This window comes from Capricornis sumatraensis, chromosome 1, assembly GCF_032405125.1.
Source record: "Capricornis sumatraensis isolate serow.1 chromosome 1, serow.2, whole genome shotgun sequence".
Taxonomy (NCBI): domain Eukaryota; kingdom Metazoa; phylum Chordata; class Mammalia; order Artiodactyla; family Bovidae; genus Capricornis; species Capricornis sumatraensis.
In genome coordinates, this window is record NC_091069.1 from 232,218,768 (window position 1) to 232,243,793 (window position 25,026).

General features: G+C 42.1%; 1 protein-coding gene across 1 annotated transcript in view; it reads left to right on the forward strand.

Annotated features, from left to right (window-relative positions):
• The window catches only part of PCOLCE2 (procollagen C-endopeptidase enhancer 2), an 83,977-nt gene extending 65,990 nt beyond the window's left edge, over positions 1-17,987 (forward strand). Inside the window, exons 6-9 of the mRNA XM_068981340.1 lie at positions 5,612-5,766; positions 11,341-11,424; positions 14,454-14,621; positions 17,564-17,987. Of these exons, the coding sequence (XP_068837441.1) occupies positions 5,612-5,766; positions 11,341-11,424; positions 14,454-14,621; positions 17,564-17,694 (538 nt within the window). The 3' untranslated portion in view covers positions 17,695-17,987. The remainder of the gene's footprint in view (positions 1-5,611; positions 5,767-11,340; positions 11,425-14,453; positions 14,622-17,563) is intronic.
• Positions 17,988-25,026: the final 7,039 nt, after the last annotated feature.

A 25,026-nucleotide genomic window follows, 5' to 3' on the forward strand; every position in this document is an offset into this window, starting at 1 on the left:
AATCAAGGTTCCATAAGAAAAAATACAGAACGGAGGAAATTTAATGTGTGAAGAAATACTAGCTGAGCAATTTCCAAAATGGAGGAGAGATATCAATGATCAAATATGAGAAGTCAATAAAGCCTAAGCAATATATATTTTAATAGATCCATGCCTGCATGTATTATAGTAAAACCACAAAAAAGCAAAGAAGGATGTTAAAAACATCCAGGAAGAAAAGACAGATTATCACAAAGAGCTTAACAACTGACTTCTCCATAGCAACAATGAAAGTTAGATCTTAGAAAAATATTTTCAAAATGCTAACACAAAATAACTGTCACTCTAGAATTAGTTCAGTTCAGTCGCTCAGTCGTGTCTGACTCTTTGCAACCCCATGAATCGCAGCACGCCAGGCCTCCCTGTCCATCACCATCTCCTGGAGCTCACTCAGACTCACGTCCATTGAGTCAGTGATGCCATCCAGCCATCTCATCCTCTGTCGTCCCCTTCTCCTCCTGCCCCCAATCCCTCCCAGCATCAGAGTCTTTTCCAATGAGTCAGGTCTTCGCATGAGGTGGCCAAAGTACTGGAGTTTTTCAGCTTTAGCATCATTCCTTCCAAAGAAATCCCACGGCTGATCTCCTTCAGAAAGGACTGGTTGGATCTCCTTGCAGTCCAAGGGGCTCTCAAGAGTCTTCTCCAACACCACAGTTCAAAAGCATCAATTCTTCGGTGCTCAGCCTTCTTCACAGTCCAACTCTCACATTCATACATGACTACAGGAAAAACCATAGCCTTGACTAGACGGACCTTAGTCGGCAAAGTAATGTCTCTGCTTTTGAATATACTATCTAAGTTGGTCATAACTTTTCTTCCAAGGAGTAAGCGTCTTTTAATTTCATGGCTGCAGTCACCATCTGCAGTGATTTTGGAGTCCCCAAAAATAAAGTCTGACACTCTAGAATTAATTACCCAGAAGACCTCCTCTTTTGTGAATGTGGGTGAAATACAGACATTTTTAGTTGAATAAGAGCTGAGACAGTTTACTACCAACAAATCCAAACTAAAGAAACTGCATTATGACTTTAAATCAGGCAGAAAGGTAATGACCCAGAATAAAAGACTGAAATGCAGGCACCAGCACTGAGCAAAGATATTGGATATAGAGATGAAGGATTCTCAGGTCTCTGTATTGTTTGAGAATCGGATGAAGATATTGTGAAACTTTATAATATGCCAAAGTAAGTATGGATGGTAAATTGAGGTAACCTCTTAAAAAAAGTAGAAATGAAGGTTGTAAACCAACAGGCTTGGTCTAATGGATAAATAGAGAACACTTCAGGACTTCGCTGGTGGTCCAGTGGTTAAGACTCCACGGTCCCAATGCAGGCACCACAGCAGTTTGATCCCTGATCAGGGAACAGTTCTGAAGAAGAAGAACTGGCAGGAAGATTTAACCTACCACGATGGAACAAGGTCAGAAAGCTGTTGTAATTAAGCCAGTGTGGTTTTAACAGAGAGGTAGAAAAACTGACGAATGAAAACACCAGAGAAGCCAGAAACACACCCACGTGTCTCTGCAGAGTGGGCACATTCCAGAGTCCTACAGGTCAGCAGCCAAAGGTTGGTCCTGTTGAGAATGGAGGCAGGGACCATTTTTGTTTCCATGGGGAAATGAATTGTGTTCATATCTATGTCACACAAAAGCCAATTACAGATGGGTTACAGGTGGAACTTAAATGAGAAGTTTAAATGAGAATTTCTGCTCATCAAAACACACCTTAAAGGGAGAGAAAAGAGAAGGCACAAAACCGAAACAGATGTTTGTAAAATATTTGATATACTTGACAAAGACCTAGGTCTAGGTTCCAGAACATATCAAGAAATTCTTAAAAGTGAATAAGGAAAAAGTAACGACTCAATAGGAAAAATGGGCAAAGGACATGAAAAGGCATTCCCAGAAGAAGAAAGCTGCACTGTGAATACATCTTTGAGAAGAATGTAAATTGGTACAGTCACTTTGGAAATCAGTCTGGCAAGATCTACTAAAATTGAACACGAGCTTGTATCCTTTAACCTGGTATAGAGTGTATACTCTAACCTTCTGGTGTGTCCACTAAGGACGCTTTTGTCCTCGTGCATCACGGGACATAAAAGTGTTCTCTTTAATGTTGTTTGTTCCGGAGGGACAGTAAACAGTTTATCAACAAGAGAATAGTCAGATTCTGTTGCAGTTCACACGCTATAGCTATGAACATAGTGGATAAATCTCACAGTTGTAATGTTGAGGGTGAGAAAAAAAAAAACAGAAAAAGACACACTATACACTTTCATTTATATGAAGTTTAAAACCATACAAACCTGTAGGTTATATGGATTCATGATACAGACCGTTGTTGTTCAGCCACTCAGTCGTGTCCGACTCTGCGACCCCATGAACTGCAGCACACCAGGCTTCCATGTCCTTCACTATCACCCAGAGTTTTCTCAAACTCACATCCATTGAGTCAGTGATGCCATCCAACCATCTCCTCCTCTGTCACCCCCTTCTCCTCCTGCCCTCAGACTTTTCCAGGATCAGAGTCTCTTGCAACAAGTCAGCTCTTCACATCAGGGGGCCAAAGTATTGGAGCTTCAGCATCAGTCCTTTCAATGAATATCCAGGGTTGATTTCCTTTAGGATTGACTAGTTTGATCTCCTTGCTGTCCAAGGGACTCTCAAGAGTTTTCTCCAACATTGCAGTTCAAAAGCATCAATTCTTTGGCACTCAGCCTTCTTTATGGTCCAGCTCTCACATCCATACATCTGGACAAACCATAGCTTATATAAGTGAATCTGCAGATAAAGGAAAGGAAAGAAGGAGCACAAACTCAGGGTAGTGGTTGCCTCCACTGAGGGTGGGTGGAGGCGATGGGGGCACTGTTGAGCATCCCTGGCTTCCTGAAAAGTTTGCCTGGAAGGGCTGGACTGCCTGCCCACCAACTAGCACGTGGACCAGAGGACTGTCTCCCCACAGTCAGAGTGCTTCTGGGGTGGGGCAGTACAGAAAGTGAGAAAACCCATTTGGGCAACTTTTCCCGTTAGATGTGTGACTAGGAGGAGGGGTGTTGTGACTGGCAGGACATCACCAGCATCCCTGTGCCCGATTCAACGCAGTATCAGTACCATTGGATTCAGTTCAGTTCAGATGGTACTATATATACCCCAGCCATGTGGTGGGCATGATGTTAGGGGCCTGGAACTCCAAGATTAGTAAGAGATACGGAGGTGAGTAGCAGGAGGGGCGGAAACAAGGCAGACAGGTAAATTGGCAATGAAAAGTCTTGGGTGGATTTCTGACAAGGAGTCCTTTGGTCCAGTAGGGACAAGTGGTGGGGAGATTGGGGGAGATTATGCTTCTTGAAGCTGAGTTTTGAAGGAAGAGTGGAAGTTAGATACAGAAAAGAGGATTCGTTCCAAGCAGAGTTTGGTTGTAAAGATACACAGAGGAGATGGGTGCTGTTCTGGAGCCTACACCTTGAGTGGGAGAGAGAGAGGAGGCTGAGAGTGGAGTTGGACTCCACATCGTGCAGACATGGGGGCCTCCCCGTGCGGGTGGGGAAAATGACCGGACTGGTACCCCTAGAACCCCCTCCTAGACAAGAGCAAGGGGGAGGCTGTGGCAGTGGTCCAGGTAAAGACAAGGGGGTAGGGAAGGGTGGTAGAGATGAAGACGAGGAGGTGGGTCAGGAAATACGGTAGTTGGTTGGCTGCAGACAGTTCTCATAGCCAATTCTGTAAGACAGCAGTCAGCATCCTTCATCCAGTCCTGGGATTTGCTAGTGGGGAGTGGGCACACATGAGATATCCCCTTGCCTTTCGAGTGATTCGCAACATTAATTTGCAAATGCAACACTTGGCCCTCAGTACATTTATGGCACTGCAGTTCTGTCACATTCATACTAAAGCTCAGTAGCAGCATAGCTGAAATATGTCTTTGTGACAAAAATACTCTTCCTTGAGAAAATTCAGCTTCCAGTATAGTGCTTCCAAGATTAGTTCATACAAGAGGCGGTGAATGATCACTATAATTATAACATCGTGCCCATAAGGCTGGCTTGGTTGGATCTTCAGGTTTTCTTTGCTGCTTACAAGAAGTGCTTTTTGTAATTTTATCATCTAAACAAGGTTAGCATGTCTTATTTGTAATTGTAGTTGAGAACTGTGTTTCATGCACGCTGTGTTTATTTCATGGAATATTTTCAGAAGCAGGATTAAATATTCGCGTTTGTGGCTTGATGCTCAGAAGCATTATTTAAATGACCTTGGTCCCATTTTTGTGACTGGAAGGCAAAAGGGAGGTGTCAGAGCTCGTTCTTAGGTTTGGTTCATCCCTTGGCTCGGAAGGCAATAACCTTCAGGACAGAGAAGACCCTGCACTGTTTCTCCCTGGTGGTCAAACCCAGATCTACCTTCCCCTCCACGCTTCCAACTCAAAGTAGCTGATAGGTGAAGGAAAACAAGAGTTGCCTCATTTATTTATTGTCCAAGATGCCTAAGAAGATGAGAAGATGCCTCAAAAAAGGAGTTTAGACAAACCACCAATTAATTTGGTTAAATAACTTTAATTTTTTCCACTTCTGAATTAGTTTTAAAATGAAATTAGCCAAACAGCATTTTTAAACCATTGTTTAAATAACAATAGCAAAAGATCAGATGAAACTACCGTCTTTTATAATATAGTTATCCCCTAAGATTTAAGTAAGGGAGCTTCTGAGCCTCAGTAATTATCGCCACTAAATCTTTAGTCCCAACTAACCAGCACGCCCCTAAGATTGCTTTAAAATTAGATTCTTAATGAGGTTGTTCATGACCACCAAAACAATCACTTTCTCTTTCTCCTTAAGAGCATTTTGCTACCCAGATTATAAACAGAAAGGTTTCCATTTCAGGCACGCATGAGAACTCTTACTAACAATGAAATGAAAGTCCCATTAAATTCTGCGTGGCTTTCTTATCCCTAGGTGACCACCTTGCTAAGATGATCCCTTTCATTGTGTCTTCACCAGGTGTGGAAATTTGTTCACCAGGTTTCTCCATCTGATTCCCCATGGCCAGCAATCCCTAGCTCCCCAGGCCAGCTGGAACTGAGTCTTAGTTCAAAGAGGCTGTGCAGTTGCTGAGTCAGACCAGACCCTAAAGCGCTTATGAAGCACCAGCTGCAGCTTCAGTGTTTACATTGTCCCCAGTGGCACCTGGTCCTGGGTTCAAATCCTGACTCTCCTACACACAAGCGGAGGGCCTTGGGCAAATCACTTGAACTCGCTGATCTTCAGTCACCTGTTCCATAAAAAGGGGATAATACATGGTTGTGAAAGCACAATTCAACAGTTTGCAAAAAGCACAGTGCCTAACTGAGCAAACGTTCAGTAAATGTTAGCTATTTGCATGAATATTGAGCAGGTTAAGAATGTCATCTTTTTAAGTCTTTTAACTTTTCGGTTTAAACAGACAGTAATCTATCGTTGGAAATTAAAGGAAAGTTAGTTCTACATTTCAGAGGTGTCCCTTACACTTTTTAATCTATCTATCTATCTATCTATCTATATATATATATATGCATTTTTAAAACATTTTTTTCCCTTTTAGGCCAATTGTATCTGAGAGAAATGAACTTCTCATTCAGTTTTTATCAGATTTAAGTTTAACTGCAGATGGATTTATTGGTCACTACAAATTCAGGCCCAAAAAATTGCCGACAACAACTGCACTGCCTGTAACCACCACCTTTCCAGCGACTACAAGTAAGCCTGCTTTGAAATTTCTACTCAGACTTGAGGAGTATAAGAAAAATTATTCTGAAGTGGGGGGGAAAAAAAACCTGATTAAGAGGAAAATAATTGAAACTAAAGTAAGTTAAATAAGACAAAAACTTACATAAGAGAATAATATGATTCCATGAATGAAAGAAAAGTATAAGATATAAAAATGCTTATAAGATAATTTTAAAATGTTATCCAAGAAAATTATGGTCACTTAAAAATACTAGGAACCCTATTATAAGTAGAGATCATAACAAGCCTAATTTTTCTTTCTTGGCATTTATAAAATCATGTTTTCCTTTTTATTACATAGAACTGTAGTATTTTGGGTTAAAATTTCAGGGCTCTGATTCCTGCCTGTTTTCATTTCTGCCAGTATTTGGACTTTGTTGTAGGGAGGGGTATGATCCAAAATGTGCCATACAGAATATATTATTTTTTTCAAACTGGAGTAAATCAAACAAAAAATATTCTATGTATTGTAGACACCAGTTGGGGACCTCCGGTCTGGGTATGACCTCAGAAGTCCAAGGGCAACAGAGCATTCCTGTTTCTTGTCTCTACACCCTGTCAGCACAGCCCTCCAGCATTTCAGGCCTCAGATCTCAAAAATCTAAAAGGGAGGAGAAAAAAGTGGGAAGGGGGAATCTAAGGTTAAGACATGAATTGGGCTGAAATCAGCCCAGCTTTATTGCCCACTATTTTCTGCCAGTTCGCAGAGAGGGCTGTCCTGAGTACAGGCACTTCCAGAAGGGCTGATTTTTCTGAGCACTCCACAAGTGCGCCACCTTGTGGCCTGGAAGTGTACTGCTGCACATCGCAGCAATATTTCTCCAGTTCTCTCAGTGAATCATCTGTCTACACCCATGTGGTTCTCCAGCTTTTATATCCATCCTAAACTTTCTCTGAAGTTGCAAACATGAATTTTTAATTATCTCCTACAGGTTTTCAACTGCTAGACATTGAAATGAAAATATATCAGATTTAACTCATTTCTGTCACAGTATATTCTGTCTCATTTCTGCTTCTCCACCTTTTTTCTCAAGCCTGGGCCACGGCATCTGTAGCCACACTCCTAGGGTTCCCTTGACTTCCTCTATCTTAACTCCCCACATCATGCCCTGCCCCTTCCCCCCGACCCCCAACATCTCAGACTGTGTCTTTCCCCCACAGAATTTGTTGTCTATGCCTATGCCTTCCAATACGGTGGCCACTTTTAGATGCTTGAAATGTGATTAGTGCAACTAAAGATCTGAATTTTTAGCTTCATTAAATTTAAAAAGCCTCCTGTGGCCAGCGGCCAGACCAGAGGACAGCGCAGGGGCCAATCTCCTTCACACTTTGTCCCTGGGGCCTCTCCTTCTAGCTTCATCTTTGGGCTCTACCACCTTGCTCCTTATGCTCTAAGTATTTGGGATTTTATCTTAAGTGTGGAGGAAGCTGTTGGTGGATTTAAGCAAAGTTCAGGATTAGATTCTCACTTAATGTTGAGAGTTCATCTCACTCAGATGTTGATGAGACTTTAAACAAGAGCAGGGATAGAATGGTACCATCTGATTTCGTGATGTGGAGGCTGCCGGACACCCTGGCAGGGGTTGTGTGAGCCGAGTGGTTCAGGTAGAAGCTGGACAAGGGCGAGGGGGCTTTTGGAGCGTGGCAAGGAAATGAACACCACGTCCAGCAACTCAGTCTGAGGGTTCAGCGCTGAGGAAGGGAGGTAGGGAGCCTGAGTGTTTGAACGTGGTAAAGCTAAGGGGAAGAAGCTTGCAAAGAGGGAAAACAGAAGGGCGGAGCAAGGGAATAAGTGAGGGGGAAATTTCCACAAAGATGGCAGGGGCTGGCCTCCAGAGGGCGTGCAGAAGGACAGACCTTAGGCCAGAGGTAGGCAGCCTCCTCTCAGGAGAGGAAGGAAGTGAGGGAACAGATGGAGACAGCTCAGAGGTTTGGTGGAGGACATTTTGTTCTGTGATTTTCGTTCTCACCAGAAAATAGGCAAGGTCACCCACTGAGAACAAGAAGGGAGGTGGGCGCCCTGGGGGTTGTGGGGCAGTTGGATGAGGGTCTGTCTGTGTTCTCAGCTGTCTGTGAGCAGGCACAGAAAGAGAAAAGAGTCTCCTACCGGACTCCTAAAGGGCCGAGGGCAGAGCGGAACAGGAGTGTAAGTATTGTTAAGAAAGTGATTGAACTAATGGACCATGAAAACTACATGGAGAAGCTAAGGAATTAAGATGGGCCAGGGCGACGGAGTGGAAATAGGAGAGGGGTCAGTGTATTGAACCTCTAAGGACAGAAAGACTGAGCGACTGAACTGAACTGAAAGGAGAGGAGGTTCTGTTGGATGAAGGATGAGAGATTGGTGATGAGACTTCAGCAGAAGGACACGTGAGCTTGGGACTGAGGGGCGAAGATGGACCAGAGGGAACATCTGAGAGGCAGGGGGTGTTGAGGCTACAGCCAGAGAGCGATCGTCCCCAAGGAGGGAGGACCCACCGAGATGCTTGAGGGAGCACGTGAAGAGGAAAGCTGAAAACCCCGTGCCACGCTTGGGTGTGCAGGGCAGCAGAGAGCAGACAGGAAGATGAAGAGTGTCAGGGTGGGCCACCCACCCAACCTCCAGACTAATGTCCTGAGGCTGAGAAGGAGCTGGTTCCAAGTGGTCCACATAAGAAGATGCTCTTTCATCAGACAAGGAGAACCCCTAAGGCACTTAGCTTTGGACTCAGTGAATTAGATAAATTTAGGTCCCCAACTTTTAGAGCAATATTTCCTCTAAATGCTTTCTGAGCTCTTTCTCTATAATATACATATATATATATGCTATTATGTATATTTTAACATTAAACTGTGTATATTTTAATATTATAATACACTTTAGATCCTTTTGGAGATAAGTAGGGATACAAATTAAGAGTAAATTCACAGAAGGGTTAGCAGAACATATTAGAAGGGCAAATTCTTACCCAATATGTACAGCTCTATGACAGTGGTTCTGTTTAGTTCTTCCTAACATGTTGCCACATATAAGGGAATCATTACCAAATGTTTTTCAGTTCAGTTCAGTTCAGTCGCTCAGTCATGTCCGACTCTGTGCAACCCCATGAATCGCAGCACGCCAGGCCTCCCTGTCCATCACCAACTCCCGGAGTTCACTCAGACTCACGTCCATCGAGTCCGTGATGCCATCCAGCCATCTCATCCTGGGTCGTCCCCTTCTCCTCCTGCCCCCAATCCCTCCCAGCATCAGAGTCTTCTCCAATGAGTCAACTCTTCGCATGAGGTGGCCAAAGTACTGGAGCTTCAGCTTTAGCATCATTCCTTCCAAAGAAATCCCAGGGTTGATCTCCTTCAGAATGGACTGGTTGGATCTCCTTGCAGTCCAAGGGACTCTCAAGAGTCTTCTCCAGCACCACAGTTCAAAAGCATCAATACTTTGGTGCTCAGCTTTCTTCACAGTCCAACTCTCACATCCATACATGACCACAGGAAAAACCATAGCCTTGACTAGATGGACCTTAGTCGGCAAAGTAATGTCTCTGCTTTTGAATATGCTGTCTAGGTTGGTCATAACTTTTCTTCCAAGGAGTAAGTGTCTTTTAATTTCATGGCTGCAGTCACCATCGGCAGTGATTTTGGAGCCCCCCAAAATAAAGTCTGACACTGTTTCTACTGAAGTGATGGGACCAGATGCCATGATCTTCGTTTTCTGAATGTTGAGCTTTAAGCCAACTTTTTCACTCTCCTCTTTCACTTTCATCAAGAGGCTTTTTAGTTCCTCTTCACTTTCTGCCATAAGGGTGGTATCATCTACATATCTGAGGTTATTGATATTTCTCCCAGCAATCTTAATTCCAGCTTGTGTTTCTTCCAGTCCAGCGTTTCTCATGATGTACTCTGCATAGAAGTTAAATAAGCAGGGTGACAATATACAGTCTTGACGTGCTCCTTTTCCTGTTTGGAACCAGTCTGTTGTTCCATGTCCGGTTCTAACTGTTGCTTCCTGACCTGCATACAGATTTCTCAAGAGGCAGGTTAGGTGGTCTGGTATTCCCATCTCTTTCAGAATTTTCCACAGTTTCTTGTGATCCACACAGTCAAAGGCTTTGGCATAGTCAATAAAGCAGAAATAGATGTTTTTCTGGAACTCTCTGGCTTTTTGGATGATCCAGCGGATGTTGGCAATTTGATCTCTGGTTCCTCTGCCTTTTCGAAAACGAGCTTGAACATCAGGGAGTTCACAGTTCACGTATTGCTGAAGTCCGGCTTGGAGAATTTTGAGCATTACTTTACTAGCGTGTGAGATGAGTGCACCTGTGTGGTAGTTTGAGGATTCTTTGACATTGCCTTTCTTTGGGATTGGAATGAAAACTGACCTTTTCCTGTCCTGTGGCCACTGCTGAGTTTTCCAAATTTGTTGGCATATTGAGTGCAGCACTTTCACAGCATCATCTTTCAGGATTTGAAACAACTCAACTGGAATTCCATCACCTCCACTAGCTTTGTTCGTAGTGATGTTTCCTAAGGCCCACTTGACTTCACATTCCAAGATGTCTGGCTCTAGATTAGTGATCACACCATCATGATTATCTGGGTCGTGAAGATCTTTTTAGTTCAGTTCTTCCGTGTATTCTTGCCACCTCTTTTGGAAACATTTTTAATGATGAAAATGAGGATTAAATATTTTCATTTCATTTCATAAGGATTAAATATTATCATCATATCACAGCTTTCCAACCTTGGCACTATTTACATTTTTGGCCAGATAATTCTTTGCTATTGGGGGCTGTCCTGTTCACTGTGAAATGTTGAGCAGCATCACTGGTTATCTACCTGCTAGATGCTGGTATCATCCCCTAGTTGTGACTGCCAACAATATTTCCAGAGTTTACCAAATGTCACCTAGTGGGAGAAATCACCCCCAATTGAGAACTGCTGTGTTTATCTATTTAGCTGTACTTTTAAATTTGCCTACTTCTCAGTTCTTAAGATCCTTACAGGCAATGACAGGCTCAAACTGTTTTAGTGATGAGTTGCATCTGAGTACAGATACAGCACACTTCATCACATGAGCATTGTTCTTCAAAACCTGTGATGCTAACATTTGGATAATTGTGAATTTCAAATGCACCAAGAAAACTCCCTCCACTCTCAGGGGAACCCCATAAGATTCCTTTGGTGAAGTGAAGAGTTAACCTATATTTCCTGTGTTCTTATTTGTTGTTCTGGGTTTTTGGTAAGCAGGGCACATGAGACTGTATCTATTTTTGGATACAGCATTAGTTATATATAAAGGAAGAAGAGAATAGGGCTAAATTCGGGTTATCTTTGATCTCAGGTTTAAAGCTCAGTAGAGGGCATTGAGTTACCCTGAGGAAATTAAGAGTAGAAGTTGGTAACATGAGGAATATCCTTTGCAGGTTTTTTAATTATTTCATTGCAGTGACAGATTGGGGGCTCGGAGAAATAAATGAGAATTTTAAATTGACTGATTCAGATCTAAAGACCAATTATATATGCATTGATTTTCCTGAATCTTATGTATTTCTTCTTGGAATGAAGGTTTAAAGCCCACCGTGGCCCTGTGTCAGCAGAAGTGTAGACGGTCGGGGACTCTGGAGAGCAATTATTGCTCAAGCAACTTCGGTAAGAAAGAAAACCGTCTTTCCTCTTTAGTCAGAAACCCGAAACTGCACGCTCAATCTCAAAGGAACTGCCATGAATGGGATGGTAGAGGGTCAGTTACACTCTGCATCTACCCAGGAAAGTATTTTCCTCCACACTAAGGTGTGTTGCACCGTTCGAAGTGTTAGAGTTCACAACTGAGAAAAATGTGTGCAGAAAATACACGTTTTTCACATAAACTTAAAACTTAATAATTTGACCTCTGGTACATGACACTGCTGTTCTGTGTATTCTGTGTAGCCCAGTGTTTCCCCCACCCCAGGAAAAAAACCCTGCATCCTGTTTTTTTCTCACATAGTTTTCATGTACTGAGTATTTTTTCACACATCTGTAATTCAACTTAAATAAATCAGAAACATATCCAAGCTGGCCTCTCTCAGAAGAAATTCAAATATTTCCTCTGCAGTGTCCTTCCAGAGGATGAAATTAAAACTTGGAAATCTGAAATCCATTTGGAAACTCTAATAAACTGGAAGATATCAGGCAGATATTACCTAATGAATCAGAATTCCTAAAGAGTTTTTTTCTAATTAAAAAAATCTTGCACCAGCCCCAAGCATCCTGCACCCTGCATCAAATAAATAAAATTTTAAAAAAATCTTGCACATTCTGTGAAAACTGCTTAAGAGCAAATGATCCCAAGTTGAATTATGTTGCTTATGTTTGAAAGGAATATGGAAGAAAAGTCTTATCAGGAAAAGAAAGTTGCTATGGCCTAAATAGGTTACCTAACACAGAGGGCCTCCCAGAAGAAGCTTTGCTTGCTTTTCCTTATGCCTTCAAATGATAACTGCAGCCCAGATTGACCATATTGTGGTAAAGATGTGAGGACAGTAAAGAATCTAGGGCCCTCTAGAAGGAGGGAATATATGTATACATATAGCTAATTTGGGGCTTCCCAGGTGGTGCATTTGGTAACGAATTTGCCTGCCAGTGCAGGAGATGTAAGAGACGTGGGTTCAATCCCTGAGTCGGTAAGATGCCCTGAAGGAGGAAATGACAACCCACTCTAGTATTCATGCCTGGAACATTCCATGAACAGAACCTAGTGGGCTACAGTCCATGGAGTCACAAAGAGTCAGACATGATTGAGTGTACATACACACACACACAAACACATAGCTAATTCAGTTTGTTGTACCCCATTATAAAGTAACTATGCATGCTCAGCAGCTCAGTCGTGTCCAGTTCTTCGTGAGCCCACAGAGTGGAGCCCGTCAGGTTCCTCTGTCCATGGGATTTCCCAGACAAGTATACTAGAGTGGGTTGCCATTTCCTACTCCAGGGGATCTTCCCAGACAAGTATACTAGAGTGGGTTGCCATTTCCTACTCCAGGGGATCTTCCCAACCCAGGAATTGAACCTGAGTTTCCTGTGTCTCCTGCATTGGCAGGCACACTGCTCAGCACTGAGCCACCTGGGATGCCCCCAAAGCAACTATACCCCAGTAAAAAAAACTAGGGCCCTAAATGTATCTGGAGTTTGCATGCCGAAATGCAAATAACCGGCATGAAAATGAAGACTAGTAGCACCAGGTGTCATTGTTCCCACATCCAGTGTGATCTCCTGTAACAGGTGCTTAAGGAAATCTCCCTCCCAGTCCTTCAGAGCTATCCGATTCCACCCCACTACCGACTGACATTTTGCAGAGAATCGCTCATCACTGGGAATCAAAGTAAGGCGTAATAAGAATTCTGATGTGATGAGCTTTGCACACCACATAAGCAGTGAGTTTTCACTTTATCCTGAAAGGGTAATATTATTAAGTCCAAAACTCCATCCATTCCGTTGTGACTTACACGGCAAAATGACCCAATACTATCCCCGGAGGCCTGTTGGTTCCTAACCAGCCTTGGTAACACTCTTTTAGGGGCAGGGTTTTGTTTTTGTTTTTAATTGGCCACATCATGCAGCATGCAGTATGTTAGTTCCCTGACCAGGGATCGAACCTATGCCCCCTGCAGTGGAAGCATGGAGTCTTAACCGCTGGACCACCAAGGAAATCCCTTTAGGGGCAAGTTTTGATTTCACAATGACTGGGGGCTGCAGTTGGTTTTCTGGGTAAGGACAGGATTATCAAAAAGTCATTCAGTCCAAGTCCTGCATCACATGGAATACGCCCCCTCAAAAAAATGCCCGAAGCATGCCTTTGTGAAACACTGCGTCTTTCTTTACGTGGCTCGGAAGTAAGACTCTTCTCTGAGTGTTACATGGTAAGAAGAGAGAGTTACATAATGAAAAGCAATGGAATTTTGCTAATTTTTTCTAACCAAGGAAACATTTAAAGTTATACCTCAGTTCTATACTTTGACTTGTTCATCGAGATAAAAAGGATGGATAAGAAAGTGAATATGAGAGACCCAGAAGGACTTCCCCAGAAGTCCAGTGGCTAAGACTCCAAGCTCCCCATGTAGGGGGCTTGGGTTCAATCCCTGGTCGGGGAACTAAGATCCTGCATGCGGCAACTAAGACCCAGCTTCGGCCAAATAAATAAATAAAAAGAGAGGAACCCGGGGGAGATACAGAAAGGTAAGTGCTCACCCACACAGACACAAGGACTCGGACCTTTATGGCTCAAACCTGCATCATGGAACTTCTTATTATGGCACTGCCTTAAAGATACACGGTCCTGTTGAGTATTAACAAGCAGAGGTGCAATTACCACGTTTGGTAATTGATCCACAAGTTGGATAAAACATTGAAACAAGTCTCTGTCCCAGCAACTGACTACAGTTTGGTAGTTATTTTGGTTTTTTTCAATGCCTAACAGCTAGGGTAATATACAATGTTACCCATGACTCCTGTTTTTCAACCTGTATTTTGATGACAGATATACAGAATTAAATTTAATGACTCTTATTAAGCCCTTCTTTCTAACATTAAAATGTTTCCCATCTGAAAGTTAGTGGAATGTATCAATACAACTATTTTCAGTTCTGCTTACATTGGTCTCCACTGTCCTATGATTTAAAAAATGTTTTCTTTTGCAGTCTTGGCCGGCACTGTCATCACCACCATCCCTCGAGGTGGGAGTCTGCATGCCACGGTCTCGATCATCAACATTTATAAAGAGGGCAATCTGGCAATTCAGCAGGCCGGCAAGAACATGAGCGCCAAGGTCCTTGTGGTCTGCAAGCAGTGCCCACTCCTCAGAAGAGGTGAGCAGCAAGAAAATTCCCGGCTTACTTCCGGGGGAGCTCAAGGGCAGAGAAGGGGAAAGGAGAGCCTTTCCGGGCAAGTCATGGATCTTTCCATGCCATGGCTGGTCTAGAGAAGTCAAGTCGTGGCTCATGTATTGCCCACTTCTGATGGAGAAGGAGGGCCTTTGGAGTCAGGCAGAACTGGGCTCCAGTCTCAGTTCCTGTAACTTGTGGAAGAAGACAGGATAATGGAAATGGTCAGTGAGTTCAAGAAGCATTTGAAGTTGGATCAATAGGGAACAGACAAAGAAAGAGGTTCAGGAGAAAGAGATTTTCAGTTACTACACTTAAAGTACCACTACTATGTGTAGAGGAAAATATCTATCAAGGAATAGGAAATTCAAGGACTTCCCTGGCGGTGCAGCGGCTAATAAGACTCTACGCTCCCAATGCAAGGGGCCCGAGTTCAATTCCTGGTTCAGGGAACTAGATCCCACATGCTGTAGTTAAGAGTTCACATACCTCAGTGACGATTGAAGATCCCATGAGCAGCAACTAAGACCCAGTACAGCCAAATAAAAACATTTTTTTAAAAAAGGAACAGGAAATTCAGAGCTGCTGTTCAGAAGAGAGAGGTATCTATGGGCTAGAATAAAAGATCTGGGGCTCATCTGTAGATATGAGATTATTAAATTCATGGGTGAGAGTGAGTTTATTAAGATAAATTTTAGGAAAAGGAAAATTACCCTAGAGCCAGAGGCACGTAATATTTTAAAACAGGTATATAAAAGTAATGTATGTTCCATGGTTTTTGAAAAAGTTAAATAAGTAGTTCACGCTTAGTCGCTTTAGTTGTGTCTGACTCTCTGTGACCCTGTGGACTATATAGCCCACCGGGCTCCTCTGTCCCTGGACATTCTCTAGGCAAGAATACTGGAGTGGGTTGCCATGCCCTCCTCCAGGGGATCTTCCCAACCCAGGGGTCGAACCCACATCTCTGATGTCTCTTGCATCGGCAGGCGGTCTTTGCCACTAGTGCCAACTAAGTAGAGAAGGATTTAAAATAAAAAGGGAAGCCCTTTCCCTTTCCCCAGAGGCACAGTGAAAAGCTCCTTCCAGAAGGTTCTGTCCATGTAAAAATGTACATACACATGTAGACAAATGGGATCTTTCTACACATATTCTGCTCAACCTTCCCTCCACATGATGTGTGTGTGAACAGCTTTCCATCAACAGCATATACACAGTTCTTTCTTTCTTTGGAATGGCAGTAATGCCTGGCACTCCACTGTGTGATGAATCATGACTTCCCATCCGACATCAGCTTGTTCCTTTTCTCAGTCTTATTACAAACCTCTTCTACAATCAAAAGAAGCCAAACCTTTACCACACATACAGAAATACAGATATCCACATTAAGAAAGCTTTACTATGAATTCAGATTGTTCAGAAAAGTCAGAGGCCAGCAGCTTCACATCGACTCTATTTTTGAAAAAATTTATATATTGTGAGAAAATCTTCCTACAATAAAATGGAAAATGCCAGAAAGGAAAATTTTCATCAGTTTTATCATAACAGATTTGATCTTCAGAGCTTCATATAACATTATAAACTAGATTAAAATGCAAACAAACATGATAAATAAAATGGTAGAGTAATTTTTGAAAACACAATGGATAAGAGGTTGATAATATTTAAGTAGTATTAAGGACTTGATTTCTGAATAGAAAATAATTGGTAACTTCAAAGCAAAATGTAGAAAGGATATAATCAAGAATAAATAATAAATTAATACAGTAACATTGTACCTCACTACTAAGAAAAGTGAACATCAGAAAAATAAGACCAACATCACCTTATAGTTTGTTGAAAGAGCAACATAGTACAGCTTTCATATGCTCACATACTGTTGCTCAGAAATTATGCTCTAAAACGTAGCTTCTTGAAGAAATAATCAGAGATGAGCACAAATATGCATGTAAAACACATAAATTCCAAATAATAATCCCATTGACTCTTAAGAAGGGATAGTAAAGGCTCTGTAAAAGGTAACACTTCTTTCCAGAAGTATCCAGAACAGCAAATAATCCAGGTCTGGATACTTACTGTCAGATCTCATCTCATCAGATCTCATACCTACTGTCATCTCTCTTGCAGTGGCATCTGCCCAGCCAGCCTCCCGAGCCTTCGCAGGCTCAGGACCACTACGATTATAGTGGTGGACCACAGAGGAAGGCTTATACAGGGGGACATGTCTCTTATGACACACAGGGGGAGAGGGAGAATAAAGGAGGTGGTAACACATACATTTTTCTGAAGCAATGTAAATCTTCAGAGTTGAACCCGACATACCTCAGTGTGGGCTCCAGTCTAGGCCTGCTTACCTTAGCCAGACACACAGATATATAAAAAAATAGTACAACGATAAAAGTACTTTTTAGTACATATCTTTTTAGGGACTAAAAGAATGTAAAGAAGTATATGGTCCAACCATGCCCTCAAAAACTTACATAATATAAATGTTGGAGGGTTTAATAAAAAGTTCAAGACAACAACGGAAGACAATGGATCAATAGTTTCCAAATGCCTGGGGAGATCCAGAAGCCTAGTGGGGCCAGGAGGGGCCTTCTGAAGACAGCCCCTTGAGGAAGGAGAGCGTTTCATGGGAATAGTGTTTGTAGAGGACACTCAGTAAATACTAGACCTTATTCAGAGCTGGACCTGACTGGGTCTAATCATTCCATCCAGTTTCTTAATGTAACCAGAGCAGGAACATTCTATTCTGTCAAAGTTAGATTTTTTTTTTTTTCAATGAGAGTCTTAAACAAGATTTTATGCTAGAAAGAACAAATATCTAATTACACCATTTGTACAACATTTACCTGGAGGTAAGTTATAGTCTTAAGTTGTTTCAAACCAACACACACAGAGAAAAAAATTAATCTTACATTTTCTTTTAGGTTTAAATTACATAATTATGGGTCAAGTGGGTGAAGATGGGCGAGGCAAGATCATGCCTAACAGCTTTCTCATGATGTTCAAGACCAAGAATCAGAAGCTCCTGGACGCCCTGAAGAACAAGCAATGTTAACACTGTGTCCATTTAAGCTGCGTTCTGTCACTGCCTTTGAAAGATCTTTTTTTTCTCAGTAGGAAAAGAAAATTTATAACCTGAAATATTGAGCTTTCAGAGAGATTTACTCTTCACAGGATGTAGGTAGGAGAGCTCAGGTGTTGCTGATGGAAGTTCTGTTGCTTGCACGTAAGAGGAGCAGATATCTGATTGGAAGCCTGCCGACTCAGTGGGGTGATGAGATTAAATGTATCAAGCGTTGACAGTTTGGAAGCAGTTTATTTATGTATCTCTGTAAAAGGATATTTTAGAAATGAGTTGTGTGAAGATGTAAAAAAGAGATTTTTATACGTGCAATATTTATAGTGATATTTGTTTTACCTTCAAGCATTTGCTCTGAGGTGTTATATTCTTCTCTCGCATTTTTAAAACCAGTGCTTAATAAAATATTTTTAAATGATTATATAACTGCCACTAAAGTTTTTCATTAAAAAGTGTAACACTGTGAAAAGAATATTCTCTGGTATTTACCTGTAAAGTTGTCCTTGTATCAAGGGGCATCCCTCATAGCTCAGTTGGTAAATCATCAGCCTGCAATGCAAGAGACCCGGGTTCAATTCCTGGATCAGGAAGATCCCGTGGAGAAGGGAATGGTAACCCACTCCAGTATTCTTGCCTGGAGAATCCCATGGACAGAGGAGCCTGACAAGCTACAGTCCATGGGATCGCAAGAGTCGGACACGACTTAACGACTAAACCACCACCACCAAAAGAGCAGTCCAAGGATGACAGGAACCAGTTGGATTCAGTCCTGTAAACAGACTAAAATTCTTTTCTGCAGAACCAGAGAATTGAGAGCTGGAATGGTGTCCCTCAGGAATCACGTTCAGGTCCTTCACTTTGTAATAGAAATGGAAGCTCAGGTATATTTAGTAACTTGTCCAGAGCACACACCTCCCAAAAGACAGAACAGGCAATCAAGCTTAGAAGTCCTAAGTCCAAACCCAGTGCCCTTCCTGCCACTAGAAGAGGTCTTCTCTGCCCCAGAGGAAAACTCTCATCTTGCAGAGTTCAGCCTTTGTTTCCCTAGCCTAAATCATAATTAGTCATTATATAGGACTTGAATTAGAAGTACAGAAATTAGAAGAACTCCTCCCACCGCTATTTTGTTCATCCCTAGTTAATTGGGTCAGGGTTTATCTATTGGGATGCATTCTACCACTGCCTTTAAAAAATCTATACTCACCCAGGAGAGGAAGAACTATAAAAGGGCTCCCATCGTGTGCAGAGCTACTTAAAATGCAGCCGTACCTGCCAGGGGTGTGGCAACCAGCCTCAGGAGGTTGTTGGCTGGGAACTGCAAAAGAGGAAATAACTGTACCTATCCAAAGAAGGTAAAAAGCATACCAGGGATAAACACCGACTTGGGTCATAAGGTCCCCCATAGCTGAAGCAATGTTTTAGAAGTAAGGGAAAATACTCCTTTGGGTAAAAATAATAACTCCCAGCCCTAGACATGACCAGACACTCCAAGAGCAGAAAATGGAAATTCAAAAGGAAGAATCCTGCTTGGGCAGCTAGGGGAGCACAAGAAAGCAATGAATGTGGGCTAGTTTGAGGGTCAGGGATCATTCCTAAACTCTCCCAGTGGGATGACCATCAGTACCAGGGAATTCAGGGCGTCCCTGGTGGCTCAGATGTAAAGAATCCGCCTGCCAATGCAGGAGATGTGGGTTGACACAGGCTTGATCCCTGGGTGGGGAAGATCACTAGAGGAGGAAATGGCAACCCACTCCAGTATTCTTGCTGGAATTTGCACGGGCCGAAGAGCCTGGAGGGCTCTAGTTCAAGGGATTGCAGAGTTGGACTCAACAACTAGACAACACCAACCAGGGAATTCACCAGCTGCGGAAGTGGGTGAACTAGAGGAGCTGGTGGTGGCTTCCCGAGCCAGTGCCACCTTCTAGAAAAGCCCTCTCAACCCACAGAGGGCACAGGGCAGCTGCAAGCAGCCAGGATTTAACTGTGGAATCCTGATTGATTCCATCCTTCTCTAGACAGCTCACTACCTTTCAAGAATGCATGCTGTGGGACCTTGGGAGCAATTACTAAACATTTTAGCATTTCTTACAGAAACTTCTTATTGGTGTACCACAGGCAGCAGGCTTGCAGCCATTAGCTTCCTTCACAACCAGTGGAAATATCCCCATAGGTTTCTGAGAGCAGGTTTGAGTCACAGTGAGGTAAAAAGAAATCCAGACTACTTATACCACTGACATCTCTGAAAGAAGACTTAGAACCATTGATGGGATTTGTGGTTAATAATAGATGGCAATGATTTGTCTTTCTTTTTTAAACAATTAAAAAAAATTTTTTTTTGAAGGATAATTGCTTTACAGAATTTTGTTGTTTTCTGTCAAACCTCAACATGAATCAGCCATAAGTATACATATACCGCCTCCCTTTTGAACCTCCCTCCCCATTCCACCCCTCTAGGTTGATACAGAGCCCCTGTTTGAGTTTCCTGAGCCATACAGCAAATTCCCATTGGCTATCTATTTTACATATGGAAACATAAGTTTCCATGTTACTCTTTCCATACATCTCACCCTCTCCTCCCCTCTCCCCATGTCCATAAGTCTATTCTCTATGTCGGTTTCTCCATTGCTGCCCTGTAAATAAGTTCTTCAGTACCATTCTTCTAGATTCCAAGTATATGTGTTCAGTTCATTTCAGTTCAGTTCATTTCAGTTGCTCAGTCGTGTCCGACTCTTTGCAACCCCATGAATTGCAGCACGCCAAGCCTCCCTGTCCATCACCAACTCCCGGAGTTCACTCAGACTCACGTCCATCAAATCAGTGATGCCATCCAGCCATCTCATCCTCTGTCGTCCCCTTCTCCTCCTGCCCCCAATCCCTCCCAGCATCAGAGTCTTTTCCAATGAGTCAACTCTTCGCATGAGGTGGCCAAAGTACTGGAGCTTCAGCTTTAGCATCATTCCTTCCAAAGAAATCCCAGGGCTGATCTCCTTCAGAATGGACTGGTTGGATCTCCTTGCAGTCCAAGGGACTCTCAAGAGTCTTCTCCAACACCACAGTTCAAAAGCATCAATTCTTCGGTGCTCAGCTTTCTTCACAGTCCAACTCTCACATCCATATATGACCACTGGAAAAACCATAACCTTGACTAGACAGATCTTAGTCGGCAAAGTAATGTCTCTGCTTTTGAATATGCTATCTAGGTTGGTCATAACTTTTCTTCCAAGGAGTAAGTGTCTTTTAATTTCATGGCTGCAGTCACCATCTGCAGTGATTTTGGAGCCCCCAAAATAAAGTCTGACACTGTTTCCACTGTTTCCCCAACTATTTCCCATGAAGTGATGGGACCAGATGCCATGATCTTTGTTTTCTGAATGTTGAGCTTTAAGCCAACTTTTTCACTCTCCTCTTTCACTTTTATCAAGAGGCTTTTTAGTTCCTCTTCACTTTCTGCCATAAGAGTGGTATCATCTGCATATCTGAGGTTATTGATATTTCTCCCAGCAATCTTGATTCCAGCTTGTGCTTCTTCCAGTCCAGCGTTTCTCATGATGTACTCTGCATAGAAGTTAAATAAGCAGGGTGACAATATACAGCCTTGACGTACTCCTTTTCCTATTTGGAACCAGTCTGTTGTTCCATGTCCAGTTCTAACTGTTGCTTCCTGACCTGCATATAGGTTTCTCAAGAAGCAGGTCAGGTGCTTTGGTATTCCCATCTCTTTCAGAATTTTCCACAGTTTATTGTGATCCACACAGTCAAAGGCTTTGGCATAGTCAATAAAGCAGAAATAGATGTTTTTCTGGAACTGTCTTGCTTTTTCCATGATCCAGCGGATGTTGGCAATTTGATCTTTGGTTCCTCTGCCTTTTCTAAAACCAGCTTGAACATCAGGGAGTTCACAGTTCACATATTGCTGAAGCCTGGCTTGGAGAATTTTGAGCATTACTTTACTAGCATGTGAGATGAGTGCAACTGTGTGGTAGTTTGAGGATTCTTTGACATTGCCTTTCTTTGGGATTGGAATGAAAACTGACCTTTTCCAGTCCTGTGGCCACTGCTGAGTTTTCCAAATTTGCTGGCATATTGAGTGCAGTGCTTTCACTGCATCATCTTTCAGAATTTAAAATAGCTCCACTGGAATTCCATCACCTCCACTAGCTTTGTTTGTAGTGACGCTTCCTAAGGCCCACTTGACTTCACATTCCAGGATGACTGGCTCTAGGTGCATGATCACACCATCGTGATTATCTTGGTCGTGAAGATCTTTTTTGTACAGTTCTTCTGTGTATTCTTGCCACCTCTTCTTAATATCTTCTGCTTCTGTTAGGTCCATATATGTGTTAGAATACAATATTTATCTTTCTCTTTCTGACTCACTTCACTGTTCACCCACCTCATCAGAACCGAATAAAATGTGTTCCTTTTTATGGCTGAGTAATATTACATTGCGTATATGTACCGCAACTTCTTTATCCGTTCATCTGTCAGTGAACAGCTAGGTTGCTTCCATGTTCTAGCTATTGTACATACTGCTGCGATGAACAATGGGATACATGTTTCTCTTTCAATTTTGGTTTCCTGAGGCACTGGGGTCCAGCCCCCGCAGGATCCAGGGAAACCCAAAGGAGAAACGGCGTCGGCGATTGCAACTGATTTAGAGAGAGAGAGATAGTTAAGAATGTTGTAGATAAGAAAATAGAAGAGAGAAGAAAAGAGGCTGATATTCCTTGGTTTATACAGAAAATCAATAAAGTCTCAAGATAAGAGACTTGCACCATCTACATGAGGCCACAGGTGCCCTCCCGGTCTCCCGAGGGAGTGAAGGCTCAGGGCGCCTTCCCGTTCAGGTCTTAGAAACCCGAGCAAATAAGTAGACACGGCGGATCTCTGTACTCCAGATGGGAACTAGCCTGAAAGAGAGAGTAAGAGGAGGAAAATGATTGACACGAGATCAAGCTGCTTTGATGAGCGAGATCCATAGCTTTATTTTTAAACAGTACTTATATACTTTTTTGTACATAGAGGGAAATGAAAGATGCAAGGTCATACAGAGTCAGCCCAACATTCCAGCAGTTTTGCCCTTATCAAAACCAGGATTTTTCTGCATACCTTTCCCACAAATGATGTTGTGTACAGTATCTTCTGGCCTTGGAGGCCTGTGAACATTTCATGACCCTCTTTTGATAAAGGCTGCTCAACCAGAAAACTTATTTTCCCTCAAAGTGTTTTGTCTTTATATTTCTAATCTATGTCAGCCTCAGAAAATGCCAAACAGAGTTATGTTTTTCACAGAACGAAGGTGCAGTGAGTTACAAGAAAGAACCAATTAGCTCAAAAGTCTGATATGGTTAAATTCAAGGCTTCACTTGTTTTTCTTGCATTCTCACTATGTTAACTAATGCATTCCCAGGTGCACAGAGGATAAGAGATATGGGAACTTAGCAACAAGCATTGGCCAAGTAATGAAATCCTACATCAGCACTAGCATTACTCTAATAACTTTTAACTCTTTCAAAGGCTCTATGTTTTAGGCTTTTCATGCCTTTCACAGTTGGGAGGCTGTAAATAATCACATGCGTAGCTATAAGAGTCTGGATATACCTGCCGAGCGAGCTAGAATGCTAACAGAGGGGGTTTGATTTGAAATATTCCTCTCATGTCCAGGAGACTTATTAGCTATAGCCCTAAGTTTATTTTCTCCAGAGAAAGGTGGTCAGGGTTAGCCCCCTGTTAATGTCAGGGGAGTTGGTGAAAGTCATGAAACAGTAAAACAGACAGATTCTGGTTTTGGGGTAGATGCTCGAGAAAGCCTAGGGAGCCCCTTGAGTTCTGAAGCCTTGCTTAACAGTTCTCTTCCACATGACATTGTCATGGGTGGGATCTCCCGTGGCAGCTCCCGGCACTGAGGGTATATGCCTAGGAGTAGGATTGCTGGGTCATATGATGGTTTTATTCCTAGTTTTTTAAGGAATCTCCATACCATTTTCCATAGTGGCTGTATCAATTTACATTCCCACCGACAGTGCAAGAGCATTCCCTTTTCTCCACACCCTTTCCATCATTTATTGTTTGTAGACTTTTCGATGAGGGCCATTCTGACCAGTGTGATGTAATATTTCATTGTATTTTTGATTTGCATTTTTCTAATAATGAGCAATGTTGAGCATCTTTTCATGTGTTTGTTGGAGAAATTTCTGTTTAGATCTTTTCCCCACCTTTTGATTGAGTTGTTTTTCCAGTATTGAGTTTATGAGCTGCTTGTTTATTTTGGAAATTAATCCTTTGTCAGTTGTTTCACTTGCTATTATTTTCTCCCATTCTGAAGGTTGTCTTTTCACCTTACTTATCGTTTCCTTTGCTGTGCAAAAAGCTTTTAAGTTTAATCAGGTCCCACTTGTTTACTTTGGTTTTTATTTCCGTTACTCTAGGAGGTGGGCCATAGAGAACCTTGCTTTATGTCATTGAGTGTTCTGCCTATGTTTTCCTCTAAGAGTTTTATAGTCTCTGGTCTTACATTTAGATCTTTAATCCATTTTGAGTTTATCTCTGTGTATGGTGTTAGGAAGTGTTCTCATTTCATTCTTTTACATGTAGCTGTCCAATTTTCCCAGCACCACTATTAAAGAGGCTGTCTTTGCACCATTGTATATTCTTGTCTCCTTTTCAAAAATAAGATATCCATAGGTGCATGGGTTTATTTCTGGGCTTTCTATCTTGTTCCATTGGTCTATATTTCTGTTTTTGTGCCAGTACCATGCTGTCTTGATGACTGTAGCTTTATAGTATAATCTGAAGTCAGGAAGGTTGATTCCTCCAGCTCCATTCTTCTTTCTCAAGACCGTTTTGGCTATTCAGGGTCTTTTGTGTTTCCATATGAATTGTGAAATTTTTTGTTCTAGTTCTGTGAAAATGGCCATTGGTAATTTGATAGGGATCACACTGAATCTGTAGATTGTATTTGGTAGTATAGTCATTTTCACAATATTGATTCTTCCTACTCAGGAACATGGACTATCTCTCCATCTGTTTATGTCATCTTTGATTTCTTGAATCAGTGTCATAATTTTCTGTATACAGTTCTTTTGTCTCCTTAGTTAAGTTTATTCCTAGATATTTAATTATCTTTGTTGCAATGGTGAATGGGGTTGATTCCTTAATTTCTATTTTGGATTTTTCATTGTTAGTATATAGAAATGCAAGTGATGTCTGTGTATTGATTTTGTATCCTAAAACTTTGTTAAATTCACTGATTAGCTCTAGTAATTTTCTGATAGTATCTTTAGGGTTTTCCCCTGCTTATTTAACTTA